We start from the raw sequence: 27,022 nt of genomic DNA, 5'->3' as shown, positions 1-27,022 counted from the left end.
TTTAACAAGACTCTTTTCCCTTCTATTATACACTACTTTGCTTAGAACATAGGAGATACTCAATAAAGTCACATGAACTAACCTTAATTTTATAATAAGCAACTTTTCCTTTTAAAATAAAATACACATATGTCAACAAATTCAAATTACAATAGACTGGTCTATTACACAGAAATCAATAATTCATTTAATACATGCTTTCTGAGCATCTAACACTAGTCTAGGCACCAAGCTATAGATATCACTGCCCTTGAGGTGACTTCTCAGGAAGGATGGAGAAGCAAAAATCGCTAATGAAATCCAAGACAGGCATCTGACACAGCTGTATTTCTATAGTATGTAGTCTTTACGTATTTCTTAACTCTCTCTAGGTGAATTTCCTAACACTATGAATTCTTTCTTTCTTTTTTTATAGCCACAGGGCTAGGGGTCTAATAAGAGATGTAGCTGCCAGCCTACACCACAACCGCAGAAATGAGGGATGAGAGCCGCATCTGTAACCTATGCCCAGACTGTGACAACACTGGATCCTCAATCCACTGAGTGAGGGCAGAGATCAAACCCACACCCTCATGGACACTATGTCAGGCTTTTAACTCACTGAGCCACAATGGGAACTCCTGTATTCTTTCATTTTAAACTGTATTTTATTACAAATTCAAGTACATTACAGAAAATAGTGAGCAGATGGAGTGCAAGCTGCCCTAAAAGGATTAATTCCTTCTAGTTTTTGTTAACGGCTCTTTACAATTGGTTGAAAAATCAGTATTTATGTGTAATAATAGTTTTATATTGTGATTTATTTCAACTAAAACAGCAAAAGGATGTTTGTGTGTTGTCCACCGATCTGGCCGTCACCCCATCATGCTGAGCCATTATGAACTAGGAACACTTATGTGAATACACATACATACACACACACCAGTAACAAATCTGACTAGTATCCATGAGGATGTGGGTTCGATACCTGGCCTTACTCAGTGGGTCCAGCACTGCCGTGAGCTGTGCAGTAAGGCATAGCTTGGATCCCATGTTGCTGTGGCTGTGGCGTAGGCTGCCAGCTGTATCTCCAATTCAACCCCTAGCCTGGGAACCTCCATATGCCGCAGGTGCAGCCCTAAAAAGACAAAGACAAAAAAAAAAAAAAAAATTTTATAGATTATACCCCATTTAAAGTTATTATAAAACATTGGCTATATGCCCCATGCCACAGAACCCCTATTTTTTATGGATACATAGTTAAAAAAAAAAAAAAAAAAAAAACCATGGATAAAATTAGGTGAGTCTTGGATTTACCTCAAAATATTACAGTTGGGGAAGTATAAATGAATTAAGATAGGGATATGTGTTAAAACTTACTGAGGCTATGTGATAGGGTTCATTATACTATTACTCAACACCAGAATATGTTTTAACTTATGCATAATAAAATATTTTTAATAAACTATCCTTTTCAAATACCTCTGAAATATCAGACCCTATACTGAAGACAACATATGTAATTTTTATTCTCATTCCTAAAGAGAATTAAGTATAATTATCTCCATCTCAGAAATGAATTAAGATAACCTGGTACCCTGTCCATGGCTACCTGTCTACAAATGACAACACTTGCATCTGGACTCACTCTGAGCTAACACCAGAGGCCAAGGTCTCAACCAAGACATGCTATCTTACTCACCACAATTAATGGTGTCAGCTAACTATAACCTGGAAAAATGTAGCACCAAATATGATATAACTAAAATTGTGTTTTGACAATCTTTGAATATTTAAAAGAATTATAGAAAATAACTATCCATTGATGGAACTGTTATATGACAGCATACTGATGGCCTTATCATGAAGCAATTTTAACTCCAAATATAATATCTCAAGACTCTTTAATTGGCATGACACCCAGTCATCTAGAATTTTCAGACAAAATTATCTTGTTCAAAATTGAACTCATTCATTTCTAAATATGATTCCAATCTTTTGCTTAAAAAAAAAAATCTGAACAAAAAAAAGTGGTCCCACTAACATGTACTCCTCTAGAGCAGTTTGGGAAAGATGAAAAACAATGTTCACAGTGAATTATTTGACGGACACTTCTCTCCTATTTAAAGGAGACTGCTTTCACTTTAATATCTACTAATAATATTTGTATTTAAGGCACTTGAATCCTACAAAAACTCCATGTTCTAAAGATCTCCTTAACTTAAAATAACCAAAATCAAATGTTTAATCACTCAGCCAAAATTTTGGCAGTCATTCTTCACCCCTTCCTTTCCTTCATTCCTCACATCTAACTCGTGATCCTCAGTCCCTATACACCCAGCTCTGAACCTCCTGAATTTGTTCCCACCAATCCTGTCTCACAGCATCTGTCTGAATTTCACACTGGCAATTAACCTTTAAGTAGTTTGTTTTTATTCTTGCCCTCCTCCAGTCCGTTTCTCCACCAGGCTGCCAAAGTGATCTCTACAAATTACAAATATGACTGTGACAAATTTCCTCACAAGTCTTTAAAAATCCTTCTTTAACTGTGAGGTAGAGTCCACACTTATTATCTAGACCAGAAAGGGCTGGAAAGGTCATAAAAGCTCTTGTCTACAGCTTTTAACCTTACTCATTGAGCTATACAAACATATTCTATATTCCACGGATACCAAAATACCTGCAACAGCAAACAAAATACACTCATTAAATCACTCAGTAAGTATCTACGAGGATCTACTAAACATCAAGCCCTATTCTATACCTCCTTGTCTTTGGAGGAATACAGCAGCACAAAAGGCCAGCTCTCATGAGGCTTTAGAGCCAAGACAGACAATAAAACAAACAAAAAATTCAAAGAGCAAGATTTCAGATAGTGTAAATGCTATGAATACAATAAAACATCAGATTGATATGAAAAGTGCTCTGGGATAAATTTAAATTAGGCATATAAATGTCAATGGATGTAGCATTTGAACTGAAACTTGAATGATAAGAAGCAACCAACCACTCAAAAGATCTGGGAACAGGAGTTCCTGCTGTGGCACAGCAGAAACGAATCTGACTAGTATTCATTAGGATGCAGGTTCTATCCCTGGCCTCGATCAGTGGGTCAGATTTCCAGTGTTGCCATAAGCTGTGTAGATCACAAAGGCTGCTTGAATCTGGCACTGCTGCGGCTGTGGTATAGGCTGGCACTGCAGCTCCGACTCAACCGCCAGCCTGGGAACCTCCACATGCCGTGGGTGCAGCCCTAAAAACAAACAAACAACAAGACCTGGGACAGAAAGTTTCCAACAAAGTGAAGTGCAAAAGTCCCAAGCTAAGAATGTACATGGAATGCTCCAAAAGTAGAAAGAAGGCTAGCATAGTGTAATTTTAATGGGCAAGGGGTTAGACATTAGCATTAAATGAGGTCAGAGAAAAGACTGGAGGTTGGCAAGGGGAGGGGGAAGGGAGTGGAATGGACTGGGAGTTTGGGGTTTGTAGATATATAAACTATTACATTTAGAATGGATAAGCAATGAGGTCCTACTGTATAGCACAGGGAACTATATCCAGTCTCTCGGGATAGACCATGATGGAAGATAATGAGAGAAAGAATGTATACATATGTATGATTGGGTGACTTGGTTATACAGCAGAAACTGGTACAACACTGTAAATTAACTCTATTTTAATAAATAAAAAAATAAGAAAGAAAGAAATACACTTCCCAGCTGTAGCCAAACCAACTTTTATCCTCAATAAAAAAAAAAAAAAAAAAGGAGTACCCGTCGTGGTTCAGTGGTTAACAAATCTGACTAGGAATCATGAGGTTGCGGGGTCAATCCCTGGCGTTGTTCAGTGGGTTAAGGATCCGGCATTGCCGTGAACTGTGGTAGAGGTCGCACACGTGGCTTGGATCCCGAGTTGCTGTGGCTCTGGCGTAAGCTGGGGCTACAGCTCCAATTAAGACCCCTAGCCTGGGAACCTCCATATGCCATAGGTGTGGCCCTAAAAAGACAAAAATAAATAAATAAACAAATTTTAAAAATGTACTTACACTTCACAACTCAAATGGTAACCTAAATAAATGGACTGTGTCTTATTAAAAAAACAAAACAAAATTAATGCAGCCTAATACATAGGCACAGACTATAGAGGGACAGGAGAGAAAAAGAAGAGAAAGACTAGTTTAGAGACAACTTCAGTCATAGTCAAATTACAGACCTTGGACCAGACTATTAGCAACAGATGGACAGAAATGGCAGACTTTGGACACTGTAGAGGGAGCGCCACCAGGACCTGCACCAGGATGAACTGACCTCCATACCTTTGCATACTCTGTGGATCACTGACCTGTCTGCCTAGAAACACCACTTTAAATCTCATTTCTGCATAAAATCTCCAATTTACCCAACCAATTAGTTGTTAAATCATCTATATATCCAGAGAATATATGTCTAATATATCACTTCCACTCTGTATTATTATGTCTTCCTCATTAGCTTACAAGGGTACAATAATCAAGGGCCAAGTCTTAATTCTTTGGGTAAATCCTCCAGTGGCCATCTTACACTAACTCTATCAAAAAGGTCTCCATAAAGCTCAATAAATATTTGTTGTACTTATAAAAATTTCCCTAGAGTATTCAGAGAGCTACTAAAATGGTGTTAGGCTAGTTTTCTTGACTTTCAAAACTCCTTCTCTTTGGTCAGATCTTCAGATGGAAAGATTTAGCTCTCCAATCTGATTTCCAATCTAATTCTTATTCTTACCATACCTTTTTGATATTAAAATAACCTCACATCCTTCTGGAAAAGGGAGATAAATAAAACTATATAATTGACATAATTTAACTAGTAAATACAAGTAGTATGAATAACTACCTTATTGAAGGCAGCATCGTCTGCTGAAATGTTTGTGCAAATACTGGCAGTAACCTTTTCAAGTATATGGGTGCCATTTCTGGATCTCCTTTTGGCTCATTACATTCTTCTTCATCTTTGTTTGTGTCTTTCTTTTTCTTATCATCTCCTTTATTAACTGGACACATCCAATCACCTAGGGACAGATATTGCTTAATAAAACATTTTCTTGAAAAATTTTTCTTTCAATGAAAAAATATTAAAATGTGCCCAACTATAATTATCCTAATTAAGAATAATCAAACAAATTAGGACATTGTATCTACCGAAGGTGGTGGAAAAATATAAAGATTATTAGTACCTCCAATGAGCTGAATCACAACTTGAGATAATTTTGGATACCTCACTTGGTTCCAAACACACACACACACACACACACACACACGTTTATCTTTTTAGGGCTACAGTCGGTTCCCAGGCTAGGGGCAGAATCAGAGCTGTAGCTGCCTCCCTATACCACAGCCACAGCAACACGGGATCCAAGCTGCGTCTGCGATCTATACCATAGCTCACAGCAACACCAGACCCCCAACCCACTGAACCCGCATCCTCATGGATACTAGTTGGGTTCATTAACTGCTGAGCCACGACAGGAACTCTGGTTCCAAAATATATTTCACATAGGCTCAGCATTCATCTACTCTGAAAACTTAAAAACTGGGTCAATGTACTTAATCTACACAATAACCAACTACTCTTTATGACATTCCTACACCCTTTAAACTTTTAATTTGGTCATTCTGGAATTATGCAGCCACAGTCTCAAAGAACAAAACAGTACACTATTAAAGGTTTATCAAAGGTAAAAGTATATATATACATCTGTTTGTTTATATAATGTTAGCATGTCTACAGAAAGCTACTTCTATGGAACAGAAGCTGAAAAGTAATGTCAGATGGCTTAAAAGGAAAGATATTACCACTCACCTGGAGACTGAAGAATAGCTACTACTTCACTATGGCCCCTTTCCCGAGCTTTATCTAATGGAGTTTTCCCATCTTCATCTCTCAGATCTGGGTTTGCACCATGCCTTAAGAGAGTCTAGAAAAGAAAGGCATTAATTTAGATAGAAATTACTAACTTCTTACTAACTAACTAAGTTACTAAATTACTAACTTCACCTTACTTCTTAAACATCCAATTCGGCAACCTTTAGATCGTACCCATGTACTTTAGATTGCAGACTTAACAGAATTATTTAAATCAAAGAGGTATCAACTGAAATCTCTGCCTCTGCACATACCACCTTAAAAGTGATTTACTGGAGTTCCCATCGTGGCATAGTGGAAAGGAGTCCGACTAGGAACCATGAGGTTTAGGGTTCAATCCCTGGCCTCGCTCAGTGTGTTAAGGATCTGGCATTGCCGTGAGCTGTGGTGTAGGTTGCAGACACGGCTTGGATCTGGCGTTGCTGTGGCTCTGGAATAGGCCGGTGGCTACAGCTCCGATTGGACCCCTAGCCTGGGAACCTCCATATGCCACTGGTGCGGCCCTGGAAAAGACAAAAATAAAATAAAATAAAATAAATTAAAAAATAAAATAAAATAGTCTGTTATGGTTAAAAAAAAAAAAAAAAAAACTCCCAATTAAATGTTTTCACATCTGAACCTGTCATCTCCTTCATCAAACTCCTCTTCCCAATTTCTTTATTTATTTATTAATGTTTTGCTTTTCAGGTCTGAACGTGCAGCATATGGAAATCCCAGGCTGGAGTCAAATCAGAGCTGCAGCTGCCTGCCACAGCCACAGCCACAGCTAGGCGGGATCAGAGCTGCATCTGCAACCTACACCACAGCTCACAGCAACACCACCAGATCCTTAACCCACTGAGTGAGAACAGGGATCAAATCTGCATCCTCATGGATACTAGTCAGGATTGTTACTGCTGAGCCACAATGGGAACTCTCAATTTCTTTACTTTAACAGAGGTACTGGTATTCAGTTTGTGGTGTGATAATCATCATCATTTCCTACACATTGCCAAGTACCAAGTTAAATCAATTCTTCTCGAATGAAATACCACATTTAGGTCTTAAGTATTAATTCACACTGTTCACCAATTTTTTTTTTTCATTTATTGTATTTTAGGGCCAGAACCATGGCATATGCAAGTTCCCAGGCTAGGGGTCCAATCAGAGCTATAGTCACCGGCCTACACCAGCTATGCGAATATATTGCAAGTTTATTCAGCCACTCACCTGTTGCTGAAAACTTGTTTTTTCCCAATTTTTTACTCTTGGTAATGAATAACTTTATACATGTTACTATTATTTCTGTTTATCAAAATAGCAAATACTCCGTTTGTAGGAGAATCATAATAGCTTTGACTCAGATTAGCAAGGAACTTTGGAAAGTTTTTTTCCCTGTTTCTGTTTTATGTTTGTTCCTTTGTTTTGTTTTTTACTTCTTCACCTAAGTGAAATCATACAGTATTTGTCTTTCTCTGTCTGACTTATTTCCCAGGACAGGAACTAAATCCATGCCACAGCAGTGGCCATGCTGGATACTTAACCCACTGCATCAACAAGGAACTCCTTCAATGTGTATTATTAAATGAAAAAAGCAAGCTATAGCTCAGTGTATATGTCACATTTTGTATAAGGAGAAAATAAACACATATTTATTTTTGCTTGTACTTGCATTAAGAAACAAAAGATAAACAAAAACCTCTTACCTAAAGTAGACAAGTGAAAATGAAGCCAATGGAGATAGCGTGGAAGCATGGCTTATCAGAATAAACTTTACATTATTTTAATTTGGAGACATGTAAATGTTAAATATTAATAATTTAAAAATCTAGATTTTACCTTTGCTACTTGAGGTCTTCCAAAACATGCAGCATAATGTAAAGAAGATGACCTCTGACCCCTATTAACATCAGCACCTCTTTCACAAAGAAATTCTACCTGTAAAATGATGAAGAATCATAAAGCTGCCTTATTAATATTTCCATCTTTGATTTAAAACATTAGTTTTTAATTACTAGCTTACCATTTCCTGAGTTCCAAAAGCAGAGGCCCAGTTTAATAGAGTCTGACCCACATCATCCATAAAATTTACTTCAAAGGCTGGAAGTTTGAACGAAAAAAATTAATAAAAATTTTAAAAGCCAATAAAATAATAAAGAACTTTTCTAAAGTGGGAACCATTTCAATAATGTTATCAGTAATCAATAAATATAGAGCCAATTTTAAACATTTAATAAACCATAAAGCAGCAAATAATCAGCAAATATAAATTCTACTAAGAAAAAGTATTTTAAAATTTTAAACCACTGAGGCTTCACAAGCTATAAGCCTTAAAAATAAACATAAAATAAGAAAGAAAAAAACTAAAGATATAATAAAACTCAAGAGTACTATTTGCTTCAAGGCATAACTGTGGAAAAGAAACCAAACCACACATGAAATCAAAAGAAAAGTCTGATGACCCAGAAGCATCCTTATATTTGCTAATCACTTCCTGAAGCAGTCTAAAAAAATTTACTATATATTACAGTAATTCACTTGTATCACTTTCCATTAATCTTGAGAAAATAAAAAATTAATAAATAAAGCCCTGAATTCAATCTGCACTTATTAACCTAAGAATTGGCATGAACTTCTGGCAATAAAACAGGTAAATTTTATTTACTCATTCACTAAGCATTTACTTAGGAGGCTTATGCACCAGGCTTATAATTTATATATATGGGGAGAGGAGATATGGAAGAAGTTGGCCATTATGTCATCTGGCACAACTGCGTAAAAAAACTGTCCAAAACCTAGAAACTTAGAAATTGCTTATCTCACAGTTTTTATATTTTAAAAAATATTTTCCAACCTCCTGTGTCAATTGCATCTATAAGTGCATCAGTATCTTTACTTCGAATACAGTCTATAAGCTGCCGATGTGAGCGCTCCCCAGAACTATCCAATCTCCGGAGTCCTGGGATTCTGCCTGTGGATCCAGCACTAGACTTTGGCAAAGCCTTTCGTCCTTCAAATAATAGCACCAAGAGAAGGTCAACCAAACGCATGGTATCAAGCACACATCTTTCGTCACCCTGCAATGCACTTTCAATTGAATCTGGAAGCTCCGACCTCAGGAGATCCTAAAAAAAGAACAGGAGAAAAAAATTTTAATATATAAGCATTATACAAAAGCACTTCTTCTGAAAGATTAAATATCTAAGATTCAAAAACACCCTTACATGTGTTACTACCGGAGAGCCTCTACAAAGTGTTGAGAGCAGGCTCACAATTGTTGACACCTGGTTACTCAATTTGGAGTCTGCAGCCGTGGAAGGCGCTCCCGTGGTGCTGCGACCTGGTTTGCAAGCAGATGATGGCCCTGATACAGTACCACCAGCAGCAGCCATTCGAGATAACAATTCCTCAGTTAATCCATGCTTGGCTAACGGAGCTGGGTCAACACCACGACGGGTAAATCGGTCAGCTAGTGATGCAAAACATCGCAGAGCTCCATCTGAAACCTAATTATGTAAAGAACATACATATGGATAAAATTCACCTAAAAGGGACCAGAACTGTTTATTTCAATACTGAGACTTTTAAAAAGGCAGTTGTAACGAAGTGCACAATCTCTCCAGATTTGAATCCTGGCTTCCACATTCTGCTAACTATATAACCTGATAATGTCACTTAACTGTTCAAGGTGTCAGTTTCCTTACCTGCAAAATGGGAACAGTAAAAGTACCTAATTCATTATCTGAGCTCAGAAAAGATATGTAAAGAACTAAGATGAATATTAAGAGCTCAGTAAACATTAACTATTATTATGTACAACTTTGCCAAGATAATCTATGAATATCAACTGAAAAATAATTAAAATCTAAGTGGTAAAAGGGGGAGTTCCCACTGAAGCACAACAGGATTGGCGGTGTCCTAGGAGCACTGGGATGCAGATTTGATCGCCAGCCCAGCACAGCGGGTTAAGGATCTGGCATTGCTGCAGCTGCAGTTTAGGTCGCAACTACAGCTCAGACACGATGCCTGGCCCAGGAATGATCAGAGTGGTCAAAAAAGGAAAAATAAAAATAATTTTTAAAAAATGGTAAAAAGGCATTAAAAGTCAAGTTGTTGTTGTTTTTTAATTTGTTTTTTGGCTGTGCCTGTGGCATGCATAAGTTCCCAGGCCAGAGAAAGAATTCTCGCCATAGCAGCAACCTGAACTGCTGTATTAACAATGCAGCACCACAAGGGAACTCAAGTTTTATTTTCTAAAGTATGTTAATTCAACAAACGTTTACACATATAAAATTTTAAATATTGTTATTTTACTTCAATGAGAACTACCTTTTTAAGTCAACAAAACTGTGCTGACCCAACAAATTACAGTGGGTTTAAGTGCAGTTTTAAAAATGATGTATTTCTAAAGTATCTGAATTTTAAGAATAACCATATATCACTTTTATAAATTTAAAATGTTTCATTGTCAAAAGAAAAAAGACTACTATATAGAGATATAAAATGAGAGAAAGAGAAGACTGAATTATCACTGTCTCATCAAGCAAAAAGTTCAAACTACACTAAGGTTAACCCTTGAACAACCAACATGAGTTTGCCCTGTGTCAGCTTATTTATATGTGGATTCCCCCCTACCCACCACTAAATTGGCACTACAGAATATGATCTAAAGTGAGTTGATGCACAGATGAAGAACCCCAGATAGGGGTGATTTTCAACTGCGTAGAAAGTCAGTATCTCTAACCCCCACGTTGTCTCAAGGGTCAACTGTATATCAGAGTTATAACTCACAGACACTATAAAATCACGTTCTGAAAACAAAGTATACAACGGTGATTTATTTTACCTGATGATCTTCATGTTTTAATAAACTAGACAGAGATTCTACACAAATTTCTAAAGAAGAATCTTGAGGTTCCATTTTGCCACAGAGTCTTGATACCACAGCCATGGCAGAGTGCAATGTATCTTTATGAACCAGGTGTCCACTGTCACGAATGAAGGTAAGCACACAATTCAAACCACCAGCCTCAAAGACCGCTCCTGACTCACGAGTGCATATCAGTTCTAACACCTACAAGAGTAAAACAAATTTAACAAAAGAATATAGTAAGTCCAATTTTAATTTTCTAGAATGGTGGAAAACATAATGTACCCATCAAATTTACTAGCAGCCATATTTTAAAAAGAAAGGGCAGGGTCTGAGAAAGGGGTGGCAGGTGCCATGTCTGGCTATGAAGGTAGCAAGAAGTCCCTGAATCAGCCCAAGAAGACAGCCAAGGAGAGAGACAAGGAAAATAAGACATTCAAGTAGAAATAGAAAGAGAATCAGAACAAACTCAGGGAGGTGAAAGGCTGTGGGTAAGGTTACAGGTGGAATTAAGAAATCTGTCAAAAAGCTGTTCCTGGTACCTGAGGCAATGGTGATCCTTAATTCCACACTTGTTTAAACATGGGGATTCCCTGTCATATTATGGTGCCACTGACAGCTAGAATGAAGTGTTGATGTGGAGCCTGTTGTACATTTAAGAATAAACTTTCACAGGAGTTCCCTTAGTGGGTCAGCAGTTAACGAACTCCATAAGGACGTGGGTTCGATCCCTAGTCTGGCTCAGTGGGTTAAGGATCCGGTGGTGCTGTGAGCTGTGGTGTAGACTGAAGATGCAGCTTGGATCCAGCATTGCTATGGCTGTGGTGTAGGCCAGCAGCTGTAGTTCCAATTCGACCACAAGCCTGGGAACTTTCACATGTCGAAAGTGTGGCCCTAAAAAAAAGAGCAAAAAAAAAAAAAAAAGAATAAACTTCCACTAAAAAAAATTAAAAAGTGAAATGAAATATTAGAAACTAACATTAATATATTTTATTTAGCCCAATATATCCTTGGTGTCATTATTTCAACATGTGATCAATATAAAAATTGATATATTTTACATTCTTTTATGTATTGTCTTCAAAGTGAATAAAATTAAGTCTTCAAAATATATTTTATTTTATTTTTATTTTTATTTTTTTTTTGTCTTTTTGTCTTTTTTGTTGTTGTTGTTGCTATTTCTTGGGCCGCTCCTGCGGCATATGGAGGTTCCCAGGCCAGGGGTCGAATTGGAGCTGCAGCCACCGGCCTACGCCAGAGCCACAGCAACGCGGGATCCGAGCCGCATCTGCAACCTACACCACAGCTCACGGCAACGCCGGATCGTTAACCCACTGAGCAAGGGCAGGGACCGAACCCGCAACCTCATGGTTCCTAGTCGGATTCGTTAACCACTGCACCACGACGGGAACTCCCAAAATATATTTTATACTTACAACACATCTTAATTTGAAGTGTTTAATAGTCATATAGCTACCATATTGGACAGTATAGGAATAGGTGGTAAAGTAAGAACTACATGGCAATCTAAGAACTACAAGTAATTTAGCGAAAGTTTGTAAAGGTCCTAGACATTTAAAAAAAAATCAGGAATTCCCATCATGGCACAGCAGAAACGAATCCAACTAGGAACCACGAAGTTGCAGGTTCAATCCCTCACCTTGGGATAAGGATCCGGCGTTGCCGTGAGCTGTGGTATAGGCCAGCTCTGGCATAGGCCAGCAGCTACAGCTCCGATTAGACCCCTAGCCTGGGAACCTCCATATGCCACAGGTGCGGCCCTAAAAAGACAAAAGGCAAAATAAAATAAAATAAATAAATAAAAATAAAATTAAAAAAAAAAATCAATAGGAGTTCCCATTGTAGCTCAGTGGTTAACGAATCCGACTAGGAGCCATCAGGTTTTGGGTTTGATCCCTGGCTTTGCTCAGTGGGCTAAGGATCCATTGGTGCCGTGAGCTGTGGTATAGGTTGCAGATGCGGCTCGGATCCTGCATTGCTGTGTTTCTGGCGTAGGCTGGTGGCTCCAGCTCCGATTAGACCCCTAGCCTGGGAACCCCCATATGCCACGTGTGCAGCCCTAGAAAAGACAAAATAAAATTTAAATTAAAAAAAATCAATAAATGCCAGCTATTACATTTATTCATCATCCTCATACTCTACGACTAATAAGACATTAAAAGTCAACTTTTATTTTCTAAATTATATTGATGTTTTCAGGTAGAACTAAAGAGTTAACAGGGTCCCTAAGTCTTACAGGCATACCAGAAATTTAGACTTTATTCTGTAAGCAAGAAATATGTTTTAAGCAAGCAAGGAAATAATATAATTAAATTTCTAGTTAATAACTGCAGGAAACAAAGTATAAGAAGAGTGTAGAAGCAAATGCAAAAATCAAGCATTAATATTCATGAAACAATGAGGGCTTAACTAAGGCACTAACAGCAAGGACAAACAATGAAATAAACTAGAAAAGGACTTGATCATTAATTATACACATGGAGTGGAAAGAAGGAACTAAAGGATAAAGCAGAGCTTTCTGTTGTAAACTGTACAAATTGATTCCATTTATCAAGATAGGCAATTACTTGTAATGAAAGATAATGAATTCAGAATCCAGTTAAATATTCCAATAGGCCTTGGAATGTGGAGTTCCAGAACTCAAGAGAAAGGTCAACTCCAGAGATAAAGAGCGAAAGGGTGTGCGTGTGCATGTGCACATATGTCTGTACTAATGCTTATAGTTGAGACTGTCTAAGGCCAAGTTTATAAAGATTTAAGAAGGTAAAAACAGGAGTTCCCGTCGTGGCACAGTGGTTAACGAATCCGCCTAGGAACCATGAGGTTGTGGGTTCAAGCCCGGACCTTGCTCAGTGGGTTAAGGGTCCGGCGTTGCCGTGAGCTGTGGTGTAGGTTGCAGACGCAGCTCGGATCCTGCGTTGCTGTGGCTCTGGCGTAGGCTGATGGCTACAGCTCTGATTGGACCCCTAGCTACGGGAACGGTCCAAGAAACATCAAAAAGACAAAAAAAAAAAAAAAAAAAAAAAAAAGGAAGGTAAAAACAGATCCTTAGGAAACACTACCATTGAGGAATGAATTAAAGTAAGAATAATCTGCAAAGGAAAAGGAAACAGAAAGGGAGAGCAAAGTGTTCAGAGGCAAGAAGGAGTCTGAAAATACAGGTCAGTGAATAAAAGCAATACAGTAAAATCCCAGTCCAGGAAGAAAAATGAAGTGATGTGATCAAGAGATTAAGAGGCGGAAAAGCTCTAAACAGAAAAACGAATCTCTCTTCCTCTGAGGCCAGGCACAGACAGAAATAAATCTATAACACAGAGGCAGAAAGTCAGGACGTTAATACCTACAAAAACAACTCTCAAAGCATGCAGAAGACATTTTCAGGGATCCCTAAAGTTAAAACTTTTTTCAAAATAATACTAAAATAGTAATTATTTTTTTCTCTCTTGTTCTCTCAGGAGTGTAAGGTAAAGTTTTCCAAAAGTTATATTAAGTGTGATATAGCAGCAGCAGCAGATATGAGGATCCAGCTTCTATTAAGCCAGACATTTCAAAGTAGACTTGCAAAAATGCTAAAGAACGTTACTCTTCTCCCTAATTTTCTCTTTGTTCAAGAAATAGTTACTATCCTTAAAAATGTATGTTAACACACAGTCAGTTAAAAATGAATAAATATTTTTAAATTCTGTTTTAATATCTAATATGGTAAATATAAATAGTTATAGCCAACATAAACAAAGGCTTTTGGGGGGATCCTCAATAATATAAGACTTGTGGAGTTCCCTTTGTGGCGCAGCGGTTAACGAATCCGACTAGGAACCATGAGGTTGCGGGTTTGGTCCCTGGTCTTGCTCAGTGGGTTAAAGATCCGGTGTTGCCATGAGCTGTGATGTAGGTTGCAGATGCGGCTCGGATCCCGAGTTGCTGTGGCTCTGGTGTAGACTGGTGGCTACAGCTCCGATTAGACCCCTAGCCTGGGAACCTCCATATGCCGCGGGAGCAACCCTAGGAAAGGCAAAAAGACAAAAAAAAAAAAAAAAAGACTTGTAAAGGGATCCTGGAACAAAAAGTTTGAAATTGCTGCTCTAGAGCAGCAAGAATCATAAAAAGAATAAAATAGAAATCATAAGAGAATCATATAAAATCCAAATGTTTTCACCAAATAGTTCCAATAAACTATTGACCAGTTCTGATGCTTTTACAATTACGTACAGTTTATAATTAGTCCCATCAGGAATAAAACAAAATAGCTAACTCTAAAGAGCATAGCAAAATATTTAAATTCATAGGTCCTAGAACCAGATTTCCCAATCTTCAAATTCCTAATCTTTGAATCTTGGCTCTCTGCCACTAATTACTTATACACCCAGAGCAAGTTACTTAATCTTGGTGTACTTGAATTTTTTTCACCTATAAAGCAGAAGTGATGATATCAGCAGCACCTACCTCATACAGAGTTGTCATGAAGACTAACTGAATTAATGTATGTAAAGTGTTTAGAATAATGCCTGGCGCTAGTGGTCAGTTAGTTGTCATGGTTGCTGTTGTTATAATATACATACAAAATCATTCTGGATAAGAACAGAAATAACCAAATAAAAATTGTAAAATAAAAAAATAATTCTTTTTTTAAAAAGAACAGAAATAACCTATCTCATAGTGTTAATGGCTACCCAAGAACCAAAGAGCACTGAGGCAACACAGAAGAGCATTATCAATTTTCCTTCAAAGATAAGATTTCTTTTCCCAAGCAACATAGGATCCCCTTTGGTACCACAAGGATTGTGACTTTCACTGTTCTCAGTCACTCTCAATTAAGTAAGATTGATGATAGAAAGAACATTATTATTATTATTATTTTTGCAAAATACATTTTTCATTCTCTAAGTGATCTTCAAATGGACCAATAAATAATCAAGACTTACCTTCACACATTGTTCAGCTAAGTCTCTGCTTGTTCTGTTGTTAAGTTCAACCACAACCAAACGATTGCAAAGTGCTTTTATAGCTCCATCCACCCCAACAATCCTTCGGGTGCATTCTGCAGATACGTCCAGGTAGTATGTTATGGCACGGGCGGTCACCTCTAACACGTTGTCTGGAGCACTTTCATCAAGAAAAATCTTGCAGAGGGCTGGTAAGAAAGTGCGAGGAGGACATCTGTAGTAAAAGAAACCATATTACAGCTAGGATTACTCAATTCTTAAGATAAAAAAAATAACCAAAAAAACAGATAATAAAAGCTATAACACAGGAATTCCTGCTGCTGGCCCAGTGCATTAAGGATTCAGCATTGATGCAGCTGTGGCATAGGTCACAGTTCCGGCTCGGATTCAATCCCTGGCCCAGGAACTTCCACATATTGCAGATGCAGCCAAAAAAGAAAAACAAACAAACAAACAACTGTAACATATCATGCTCAACACCATCTCTACATGTGCATTAGGTAATATTTTTCACACTGCTTTTGCTTCCATTAATACTCATACGCTAATTTCATCGTTGCTGAAAATAGCAAGTTGTAAACAATCTAAAGTAGCAGCATTAACTTGAAACCACGTTCAAAAAAAAAATCCCTATTCAATACTCAGCTCATACATCAACTCTGTAAAACCTTTCCTAACCTCCCCAAATGGTTAAGAGGTACTTTTGTGTTCCTAAAGCCTCATAAAAACAGTATACACAGAGTTCAATGTTTCACTTTATTTCCTTTTTTACACTGAGTTCTTGAATGCAGGGACATGGTTCAATTCATGTATTATGCGAACAAGAGATGATCTGGGGTTTAACAGACCGAGGCAAAACGCAGAACAGAGCTATATAATCTTTATGATCCTGTTTCCTCATTTGTAAAGCAAAGATCTATCTAATCAATACCTACTTTATATGGATGCTATGAAGATTAAATGAAATTATATACATTAAACATTTAGCTCAGTATCTTGGCACCATATTAATAAACTAATTAACCTTAGTACCCCCGTTTTCCTATGAATAGCTAATGCCTTCTATAGAAACCTACACAAGAGTTTTATTCAAAGCACAGTTTGCCTTTTTAATCAATATTTTCTCAACACTTAAATTATAAAAGACCATAAATCACATTTAGTAGAAATCTCAGTTTTATGACATCAAGTATTTTATTTTCTCAGCATGGACTAAACTTTAAATTGGCTACATGTAACACAAAAGGCATTAGAGTCATCCTTTACTATCCAAGGAAGAAAGGTTTCAGGGATACCAAAACTTGCAGTTACTTATGTCCCTTATATTAAATTATGTGGATATGGAGGATACACGTATACACAGGGCTGACTGTACTCTCAATGTTTAAGTGGAACTATTTTTCCTCCAATTTTAAATGTGCCCATATATTTAGTAGCTTTTTAAAAATACCTGTAAAAACATCAAAGTAACTCTGTCCTTTAGTGGGTTGGATGATGGTCATTTAAGGGGTCTAGCAGCATAAATACTATTAAAGATTTTAGGGGTCCCGTTGTGGCACAGTGGAAAGGAATCCGACTAGTTTCCATGAGGATGCAGGTTTGATCCCTGGCCTTGCTCAGTGGGTTAATTATCCAGCAACATCAGGAGCTATGGTGTAGGTCGCAGACGCAGCTTGGATCTGGCATTTTTGTGGCTGTGGCTTAGGCCGGCAGCTATAGCTCAGATTCGACTCCTAGCCTGGGAACTTACAAATGCCACATGTGTGGCACTAAAAAGATTAAAAAAAAAAAAATTTTTTTAGAACACCTCTTGCATTCAATGACTGACCAGTCACTGATTAAACACAGGTGGTTTTTTTGGAATTCCCTTTGTGGCTGAGTGGGTTAGGAAACAGACAGTGTCTGTGAGGATGTGGGTTTGATCCCTGGCCTCACTCAAAGGGTTAAGGATCTGCATAGGCTGCAGATGTGGCTCAGATCTGGCGTGGCTGTGGCTGTGGCATAGCCTGCAGCTACAGCTCCAATTCAACCTCCTAGCCTGGGAACTTCCATATGCTGCAGGTATAGCTGTAAAAAGAAAAAAAAAAAGTGGTTTTTATTAATCAGCATCACTGGCAACCTAGGTCACATAGTCACTTGTAATTTTTCTGAGGAGGAAATGCTTTAAGACTAGGTTATGGGAGGAGTTCCCATCGTGGTGCAGAGGAAACAATTCCGACTAGGAACCATGAGGTTGTGGGTTTGATCCCTGGCCTCACTCAATGGGTTAAGGATCTGGCGTTGCCATGAGCTGTTGCGTAGTTTACAGAGGCCACTCGGACCCTGCATTGCTGTGGCGTAGGCCGGCAGCTGTAGCTCCAATTCGACCCCTTGCCTGAGAACCTCCATATGCCGTGGGTGTGGCCCTAAAAAGCAAAAAAAAAAAAAAAAGACTAGGTTTGGGAGATAGTCTGAGAGTTCTCGGGTAAGATCAGACTTACTACCATATTAGAATCTTAAAGCATTTTTGCTGCTCTCTACATTGACAGAGATAATAAATGAAGAGATGCGACTATAAAAGTGTTAGTACTGGGGAGAAACAACATAGTCTTTTTTTTTTTTTTTTTTTTTTAGCTCTTTAGGGCGACACCAAGGCATATGGAGGTTCCCAGGCTAGGGGTCAAAATGGACTCATGACTGCTGGCCTACGCCACAGCCACAGCCAAACAAGATCTGAGCCATGTCTGCGACCTAAACCACAGCTCACAGCAATGCCGGATCCTTAACCCACTGAGGGGGGCCAGGGATCGAAACTGCGTCCTCATGGATGCCAGTCAGATTCTTTAACCGCTAAGCCACGACAGGAACTTAGGCATAGTTTTAAAAAGTAATGTTTTTTCCTTAGAAAACAGTAGCTTTTGAAAAAAGAATAAAATGTTGAAGTTCACGGTCTTCAGACCAAATGACAAGAATGGATCTACCAGAGTTCCCTTGTGGTTCAGTGGGTTAAGGATCCACTGTTGTCACCGCTGTAGCTTTGGTTACAGCTGTGGCATGGGTTCAATCCCTAGCCCAGGAACTTCTTTATGCCGTGGGCATGGTCAAACAAACAAACAAACAAAATTAAAAGAGAGTTCCCGTCGTAGCGCAGTGGTTAACGAATCCGACTAGGAACCATGAGGTTACGGGTTCGGTCCTTGCCCTTGCTCAGTGGGTTAAGGATCCGGCGTTGCCGTGAGCTGTGGTGTAAGTTGCAGAAGCGGCTCGGATCCCTCGTTGCTGTGGCTCTGGTGTAGGTCGGCGGCTACAGCTCCGATTCGACCCCTAGCCTGGGAACCTCCATATGCCACGGGAGCAGCCCAAGAAATGGCAAAAAGACAAAAATAAATAAATAAATAAAATAAAATAAATATTTAGTATAACTTTATTTCATGGGGAAATGTGATACTTGCTTATTTGGGGAATAACTATGTTCCCTAAAATGTGACATGTCTCCTGAAAGTATGCCTAAAGGGCCAGTTTAAATAAAACACAGAAAGTTCTAAACACAGGTTCTCCTCAGCTTTTAACTATGATCAATTTCATTTCTAAGAGAAAAATAAAAACATTTTACATACTTAAGAGCTTATTTTATGTCAAGTATAACGAAAACCTGGTTTGTAAACCTTTTAAGGGTAGGAGACAAAACTTTTATTGTAACTTTTGGCTATTGGACAGAAAAAATTTTTGTTTTTCTAGCTCTTGAGTTGCTTTTTCAACCATTAGAAGGTATTCTAGGAATATTCACTAATTTTTCAGTTTAGAACCAAAGCAATTTACAAAAATCTCAATAATAAACTGAGCAAAAAGGTAAGGAAAAATGTTAATATGAACCAATGAATCCTGAAAAGTACAGAAGAGTTGAAAGAACAATAGTTATATACCTGAAAGTTCATATGGTAACTAAAACAAATCACTAACAAGTGTTGTTTCTTAACATACTCTCCTGGATATTCTGCTTTAATATAGTCACCATGATATAAACATTTAAGAAACCAACGTTTCAAGGAGTTCCCGCCGTGGCACAGCAGAAACAAGTCCAACTAGGAACCACAAGGTTGCAGGTTTGATCCCTGGCCTCGCTCAGTGGGTTAAGGATCTGGCATGGCTGTAAGCTGTGGTGTAGGCTGCAGACGCAGCTCAGATCCTGCATTGCTATGGCTGTGGTGTAGGCCAGCAGCTGCAGCTCCCATTCGACCCCTAGCCTGGGAACCTCCATATGCCGCAGGTGCAGCCCTACAAAGCAAAAAAAAAAAGAAAAAAAAGAAAGAAACTAACATTTCACCTGGTTAGGGAATTTCTTAGCACGATTTCCAAATAAACTCTTTTGACAGATACTTCAATTAAGTGTTTAATTTTTTAAAATGTATTTGCTTTTTTTTAAGGGCCACACCCAAGGCACATGCAAGTTCCCAGGCTAGGGGCCAAAACGGAGCTACAGCCGCTGGCCAATGCCATGGCCACAGCAACGTAAGACCCAAGCTGTATCTACGACCTACACCATAGCTCACAGCAACAACAGATCCCCAACCACTAAGCGAGACCAGGGATTGAAACTGCAACCTCACAAACACTTGTCGGATTCATTTCCACTGTGCCACAATGAGAACTCCCCAATTCAGTGTTTAAATTCAACTTGAGCTTCATGGTTATTCAGCAAGTACACAACCATCTTCTGTGAGTAAGACTATCAAGTTCCTCGCCTTTTTCCTGGGCTACAATCACAATCAGAACTTTCTCTAGATCTAAATCCATGTCAACAAAAATTAACTAAGAAATTTACATAATAAAGAAAATTCATTATAAATCTGTGATTAACATTAAATAAGCACAATGTCCAATAATTCTTCGACATTTCTTCCATAGTAAGAAATGACTATTTCACACCTTTTCTCCAACTTTCTCTTGGCTTAGTGACTCTCTTGGTTTTCCACTCTAGCCTCAGTTATAAATTTCCTTTGCTCATACACCATAGCTATCAATCTTATCTACACCATGAAAACGCAGAATGTTATCTCTACCCTAGACCTACTAACTCACTATCACTATCTTCATTTAGAATTATCACAGCATATTAAAATTAGTATGTTCAAAACAAAACACCTGATATATGCCTCCATGCTCAAATCACTGCCTTTTTTATTTTTTTTGTCTTTTGTCTTCTTAGGGCCACACCCACAGCATATGGAGGTTCCCAGGCTAGGGGCTGAATCAGAGCTGTTGCTGTCAGCCTATGCCACAGCTCAGAGCAATGCCGGATCCTTAACCCACTGAGCGGGGCCAGGGATCGAACCTGCAACCTCACGGTTCCTAGTTGCATTCATTTCCACTTTGCCAAGACGGGGGGGAACTCCCACTGCCTTTTTTATATGTCACAGTCATCCAGAAAGGCAAAAACCTGAGAATCAACCTGAGTTTTCCCCTTTATTTTCCTCATATCACACATCTAATTCATTTGTTAAATTCCACCAATTTCCCAATCTAAAATATACCCTAAATCTGTCCACTTTTCTCCACATCTTTTACGCATTTAATCTAAGCTAATTTCAAACTCTTGTTTAAAGTACTAAAATAACTTTTCCCCCAACTTTTTTCATGGTTGGTTCTTTGTCATCCTTCTTGTCAGCTTCAGGCTTACCTTTCCTAAGTACCCAAAACAGGACTCCTGTTTTTTGTCTTAATTTACTTCGACAACGTATATTTATCTTAAATTTTTTTGTTGTCCTTTGTAACTCTCTCCCAAAGGTTTGTAAGATCCTCAGGAGTAGAGATGTATTTCATTCAGCACCCAGCAGGGTTCTCTGCATATAGGAAGGCATTCCAAATTGTATTTATTGAAAGAATGATAACAAAAAATTAAGAACATTTTGCTCATATAAAGTGAAACCAAACAAAAAGAACTTCATCAGGTGCCTTACTGATCTGCTTCTCCACTACCCTGTGCCCAATCCCTCACTAACATGCCTCAACCCCTCTACACACATGCCTTCACCCTAGGCCAGACTCCATAAGGTCACCCACCTCCTTCCCCTGACTCACACCGTCCACAAGACAACAAAGTGAATTCACTTTTATCTCTCATTTCCCAGAGAAAGCAAAATGCCAAGTCTAGAATCTAGCCTAAAATACCCTCCTAAATCTCAGAATTAGACCTAACTGCCTCCTCCATTCATCTGTCATACCTAGAGATGTTTCAGGAATCATCAAATAAAACCTGCCCAAAACTAAACAAAGTTTCCCTACCAAAAACCGTACTATTTATTTTCTAACTTACGTCGAGCCAGTCCTCTAGAAAAATAATAAAATTCTTCCAAACTCTTGATCATATATACAAAATTCAATACATGATCTTGATGGGTCTACGTCCTATATCTGCTTACTATCTGTCCCTTCCCTTGAAGTTCAACCCTCATCATTTCTTACCTGGATTACTACAACAGCTTCCTAACTAGACTTTCTTACTAGACTTTCATGTCCTTGCACACGTCCCCTCTGCAAGACTACTTTTACCCCTTCTCCTCCTTTTCACTTGTATTCCTTTTTTAAGGCAACTTTAAAAATTAAATTTAAAAAATGTTAAGACAACTCATGTTAGAAAGCACTTCCTCTAGGAAGCCTGCCTTAGACCTCCATCACCACCCATTCTCAATTATGTCCTCTTGGATGGTTTCAGAGCACTCAGTGAAAAGCATCTGTCAAACTGTATTATATTTTCCCATTTACCTATCTCATCCATGAAAACATGAGTACTTGATAGCAGGGTCTATACCTTATCTATCTCTGTTTCCTACAAGTACCAATTTCAGTACTTGTTACCTATAGATGAACTAAAAAATATTAATATTTAATAGATGAACTAAGAAAATAATCCTGGTCTCAAAGAATTCAGTTTAATAGAGATGAATATAATGCAATTAGGTAAAAATAAATATAAGTGTTATAATAAAAACTTGAAAGAAAGAAGTATGTTCTTTAAAAATTGGGGGGGGGATTAATATGCAAAATACCTAAACAGCTCATACAACATAAGAAAAACCAAACAACCTGATTGAAAAATGGGCAGAGGACCTAAACAGATATTTTTCCAAAGAGAACATTATATGGCCAACAGGCACATGACAGGATGCTTGAAATCATTAATCATCAGAGAAACACAAATCAAAACCACAATGAGATATCGCTGTCAGAATGGCTCTCATCAAAAAGAATGCAAATAACAAATGCTGACAGGGTGTGGAGAAAAGGGAACCCTTGTGCACTGTTGGTGGGACTGTAAATTGGTGCAGCCACTCTGGAAAACGGCAGAGGTTTCTCAAAAAACTAAGAACAGCACTACCATGTAACCCAGCAATTTTCACTCTTAAGTATATATGCAAATAAAACAAAAACACTAATTTGAAAAGATACATGCTCATGCCCCAATGTTCACAGCAGCTACTTACAACTGCTAAATATCTATCAACAGAAAAGTAGATAAAGAACACATGATGTGTGTGTGTACACGGGTACACACACGAATACTACTCAGCCATTAAAAAGAATGAAATTTTGAATCAACTGACAAGGGATTACTCTCCATAATTTATAAACACTTTCTATAGCTCCATACCAAAAAAACAAACAACCCCATCAAAAAATGGGCAGGAGTTCCCGTCGTGGCGCAGTGGTTAACGAATCCGACTAGGAACCATGAGGTTGCGGGTTCGATCCCTGCCCTTGCTCAGTGGGTTAACGATCCGGCGTTGCCGTGAGCTGTGGTGTAGGTTGCAGACGCGGCTCGGATCCTGCGTTGCTGTGCCTCTGGCGTAGGCCGGTGGCTACAGCTCCGATTGGACCCCTAGCCTGGGAACCTCCATATGCCGCAGGTGCGGCCCAAGAAATAGCAACAACAACAACAAAAGACAAAAAAAAAAAAAAAAAAAAAAATGGGCAGAAGATCTAAACAGACACTTCTCCAAAGAAGACATACAGATGGCCAAAAAACACATGAAAAGATGTTCAACATCACTCATCATTAGAGAAATGCAAATCAAAACCACTATGAGGTACCATCTTACACCAGCCAGAATGGCCATCATCCAAAAGTCTACAAACAATAAGTGCTAGAGAGGGTGTGGAGAAAAAGGAACCCTAGTACCCTGTTGATGGGATTGTAAATTGGTGCAACCACTGTGGAAAACAGTATGGAGATTCCTCAGAAAACTCAAAATAGAACTACCATTTGAATCCTGGGCATCTATCCAGAGAAAACCATGACTCGCAAAGACACATGTACTCCGATGTTCATTGCAGCACTATTTGCAATAGCCAAGACATGGAAACAATCTAAATGTCCATCGACAGAGGAGTGGATCAAGAAGATATGGTACATATACACAATGGAATATTACTCAGCCATTAAAAGGAACAAAATACCAGCATTTTTAGCAACATGGATGGACCTAGAAATTATCACACTAAGTGAAGTCAGCCATACAATGAGACACCAACATCAAATGCTTTCACTGACATGTGGAATCTGAAAAAAGGACAGACTGAACTTTGCAGAACAGATGCTGACTCACAGACATTGAAAAACTTACGGTCTCCAGAGGAGACATTTTGGGGGGTGGGGGATGTGCTTGGGTTGTGGGATGGAAATCCTGTGAAAATGGACTGTGATGATCATTATACAACTATAGATGTGATAAATTCATTTGAGTAATAAAAAAAATTTTTTAATTTTAAAAAAGAATGAAATTTTGCCATCTACAATAACAGAATGGACTTGGAGAGTATTGTGCTAAGTGCTTTGTCAGACAAAGGCAAATACTGTATGATATCATGTATATGCAGAATCTAAAAAATAAAATAAACTAGTGAATATAACAAAAAAGAAATAGACTCACTGATACAGAGAACAAACTAGCAGTTACCAGTGGGGAGAAGGAAGGGGAAGGAGCAAGATAGGGATAGGGGATTAGAGGTACAAACTACAATGTATAATATAAATAAGCTACAAGGATATATTGTACAACACAGGGAACATAGCCAGTATCTTATAATAACTATAAACTGAGCATAACCTTTAAAAATTGTGAATCAGGAGTTCCCATGTGGCGCAGCAGAAATGAATCCAACTAGTATCCATGAGGATGTGGGTTCGATCCCTAGCCTCGATGAGTGAGTCAGTGATCTGGCATTGCCAAGAGCTGTGATGTAGGTCGCAGACATGGCTCAGATCCAGTGTTGCTGTGGCTGTGGTGTAGGGTGGCAGCTATAGCTCCAATTCGAGCCCTAGCCTGGGAACTTCCACATGCCACAGGCATGGCCCTAAAAAGCAAAATAAAAATAAAAATTGTGAATCACTATGTTGTACACCTGTTGTACATCAACAATATTTCATTTTTAAAAAAATTCTGAGAGGCAAAGGTCAACTCAGGGGATTTGGGGAAAGGAAGACCTCACAAAAAAAGGAAGTTTGAGTTAAATCAAGGTATTCTCTGCCATCAAGAGTTACTGCAAGGATTTGGAATAAAGTATATAAAATACAGTGCTTAGCATATAAAAGATGCTCAAAAAACCATGTAAGTTTGCCAAGGAAACGCATCTTCTAAGTAAGAACAACAGTATATGCAAAGGATGGAGGCTTGAAGAATTGTATGCCACGGCAGATTTCACTTTCCAATGATATATCCATATTATCTCCCAACCCACGTATTCATATATTCTTTTTCATAATGTGACCTTGATACTCTATCCACTGAGGAGGTCTATGTTCCCCAGGAGGTTTATGACTACAGTGAAAGTGACTGCTTTGTGACTTCTTGTGCTAAGCCAATTCTACTGGATTCTTGCTCTTAGAACACAACCACCAGGCTGTGAGGAAGCCAAAGTAGCCACACTGCAAGGCCAGTAGGGGTTCCAACTAACAAATCCAACTAAAAGTTAGTATTCAAGGGCATGTGAGAGAACAAGTCATCAGATGATTCCAGTGCAGCTTTTGTTATTTACAAGTAGGCTTACACTATAAATACTATCCTATAATTTGCTTATTTCCTTAATATGTTGTGACAGCCTTTCCACATTAACAGAAACAGGTCTAGTTCAATCTTCCTAAAGTCTACATAATATCCAATATAATGAAGAGTCAAAGATTGTTAACCATTTAGATGATTTCCAGGTTTTTACCGTTTGAATTAGTTCTGCAATGAACAATATTAGAAGTATATCTTTGTACATGTGTACCAGTATTTATGAAGGAAAGAGTCTCAGAAGTATTTCTGTGTGTACATTTCTAGTATGACAGATTCAAACTGACTTCTAAAGAGGCTATACCAACGTATAATCATATCGGGAACATTTAAGAGTACCTACCTCTCCTATCCTAGGCCACAAAAAAATGGTACTACCTTTAAATTTTTGTTAAATTTACAAATATTTTTAAACTTTACTCCATAAAATTTGGCTGGCTATGAAAGAATTTTATAAGCTTTAAAAATTAAAGAGAATATTCAAACCTCCACCAAAAAAAACAAAAAATAATCTAAAGTTGTATATGTACACATATACACACAAATACTACAGGATATATAGTCTCTCACTAGAATAGCAAAAGTCGTAAGTCCCAAAGTAAATTCAACATTCATATTTTACTTCTGCATTTCTAATACAGACTTTATTTTATTTCTCTGTGAACATGTACTTAAGGTAAATACAAAAAAAAAAAATCAACTTGGGTATATATTAACATCATTTTAAAACTTCAATTCTGGGGAGTTCTCGTGTGACACAATGGGTTAAGGATCCAGCATGGTCGCTGCTACGGCACAGGTCTGATCCCTGACTTAGGAACTTCCACATGCCACAGCACAGCCAAAAAACCCCTAAAAAACAAAACAAATAAACTCAAAACTTCCAATTTTTCTTAAAAGTTGAAAATAAAAATTCACTAACCTACTCATTCATTCCTTCAAAGAAAAAAAAACTTACAACGTTATCTTCAGATTCTCCTGCAATCAACTCTAAAGTTCAAAACAGTCAAAAACCAAAAGGTCCCCAACCCACAGGAGTTCTATTTTGAGATCAGTTGTGAGAAGGTAATTATATATGGGCATATTTTGCTAGACTTCTAAAAATAATTTATTTATTTATTTACTTTGCTTTTTACGGCTGCACCCACAGCATATAGAGGTTTCTAGGTTAGGGGTCTAATAGAAGCTACAGCTGCCAGCCTATGCCAGAGCCACAGCAATGCCAAATCCAGGCCGCATCTTCGACATACACCACAGCTCACGGCAACGCTGGATCCTTAACCCACTGAGCGAGGCCAG

At 38.2% G+C, this 27,022-nt stretch overlaps 1 protein-coding gene across 14 annotated transcripts in view; it reads right to left on the bottom strand.

The window, feature by feature from the left end:
• Nucleotides 1-27,022, bottom strand: part of HECTD1 (HECT domain E3 ubiquitin protein ligase 1) — a 104,025-nt gene that overhangs the window by 60,933 nt on the left and 16,070 nt on the right. For all 14 annotated transcript variants that reach the window (XM_013978136.3, XM_021099880.2, XM_021099877.2 and 11 more), the window contains exons 3-10: nt 15,672-15,906; nt 10,705-10,932; nt 9,083-9,364; nt 8,713-8,983; nt 7,882-7,958; nt 7,698-7,796; nt 5,817-5,931; nt 4,851-5,025 (exon numbers count right to left, since the gene is read on the bottom strand). In XM_013978136.3, the coding sequence (XP_013833590.3) occupies nt 4,851-5,025; nt 5,817-5,931; nt 7,698-7,796; nt 7,882-7,958; nt 8,713-8,983; nt 9,083-9,364; nt 10,705-10,932; nt 15,672-15,906 (1,482 nt within the window). The remainder of the gene's footprint in view (nt 1-4,850; nt 5,026-5,816; nt 5,932-7,697; nt 7,797-7,881; nt 7,959-8,712; nt 8,984-9,082; nt 9,365-10,704; nt 10,933-15,671; nt 15,907-27,022) is intronic.

Source organism: Sus scrofa, chromosome 7 (genome assembly GCF_054392235.1).
Source record: "Sus scrofa isolate SSC_HxYL_T2T_F1_AM1 chromosome 7, Sscrofa_HxYL_maternal_Yorkshire_Landrace_v2.0, whole genome shotgun sequence".
NCBI classification, from domain to species: Eukaryota; Metazoa; Chordata; class Mammalia; order Artiodactyla; family Suidae; genus Sus; species Sus scrofa.
This window is presented reverse-complemented; position numbering and strand designations above follow the sequence as displayed.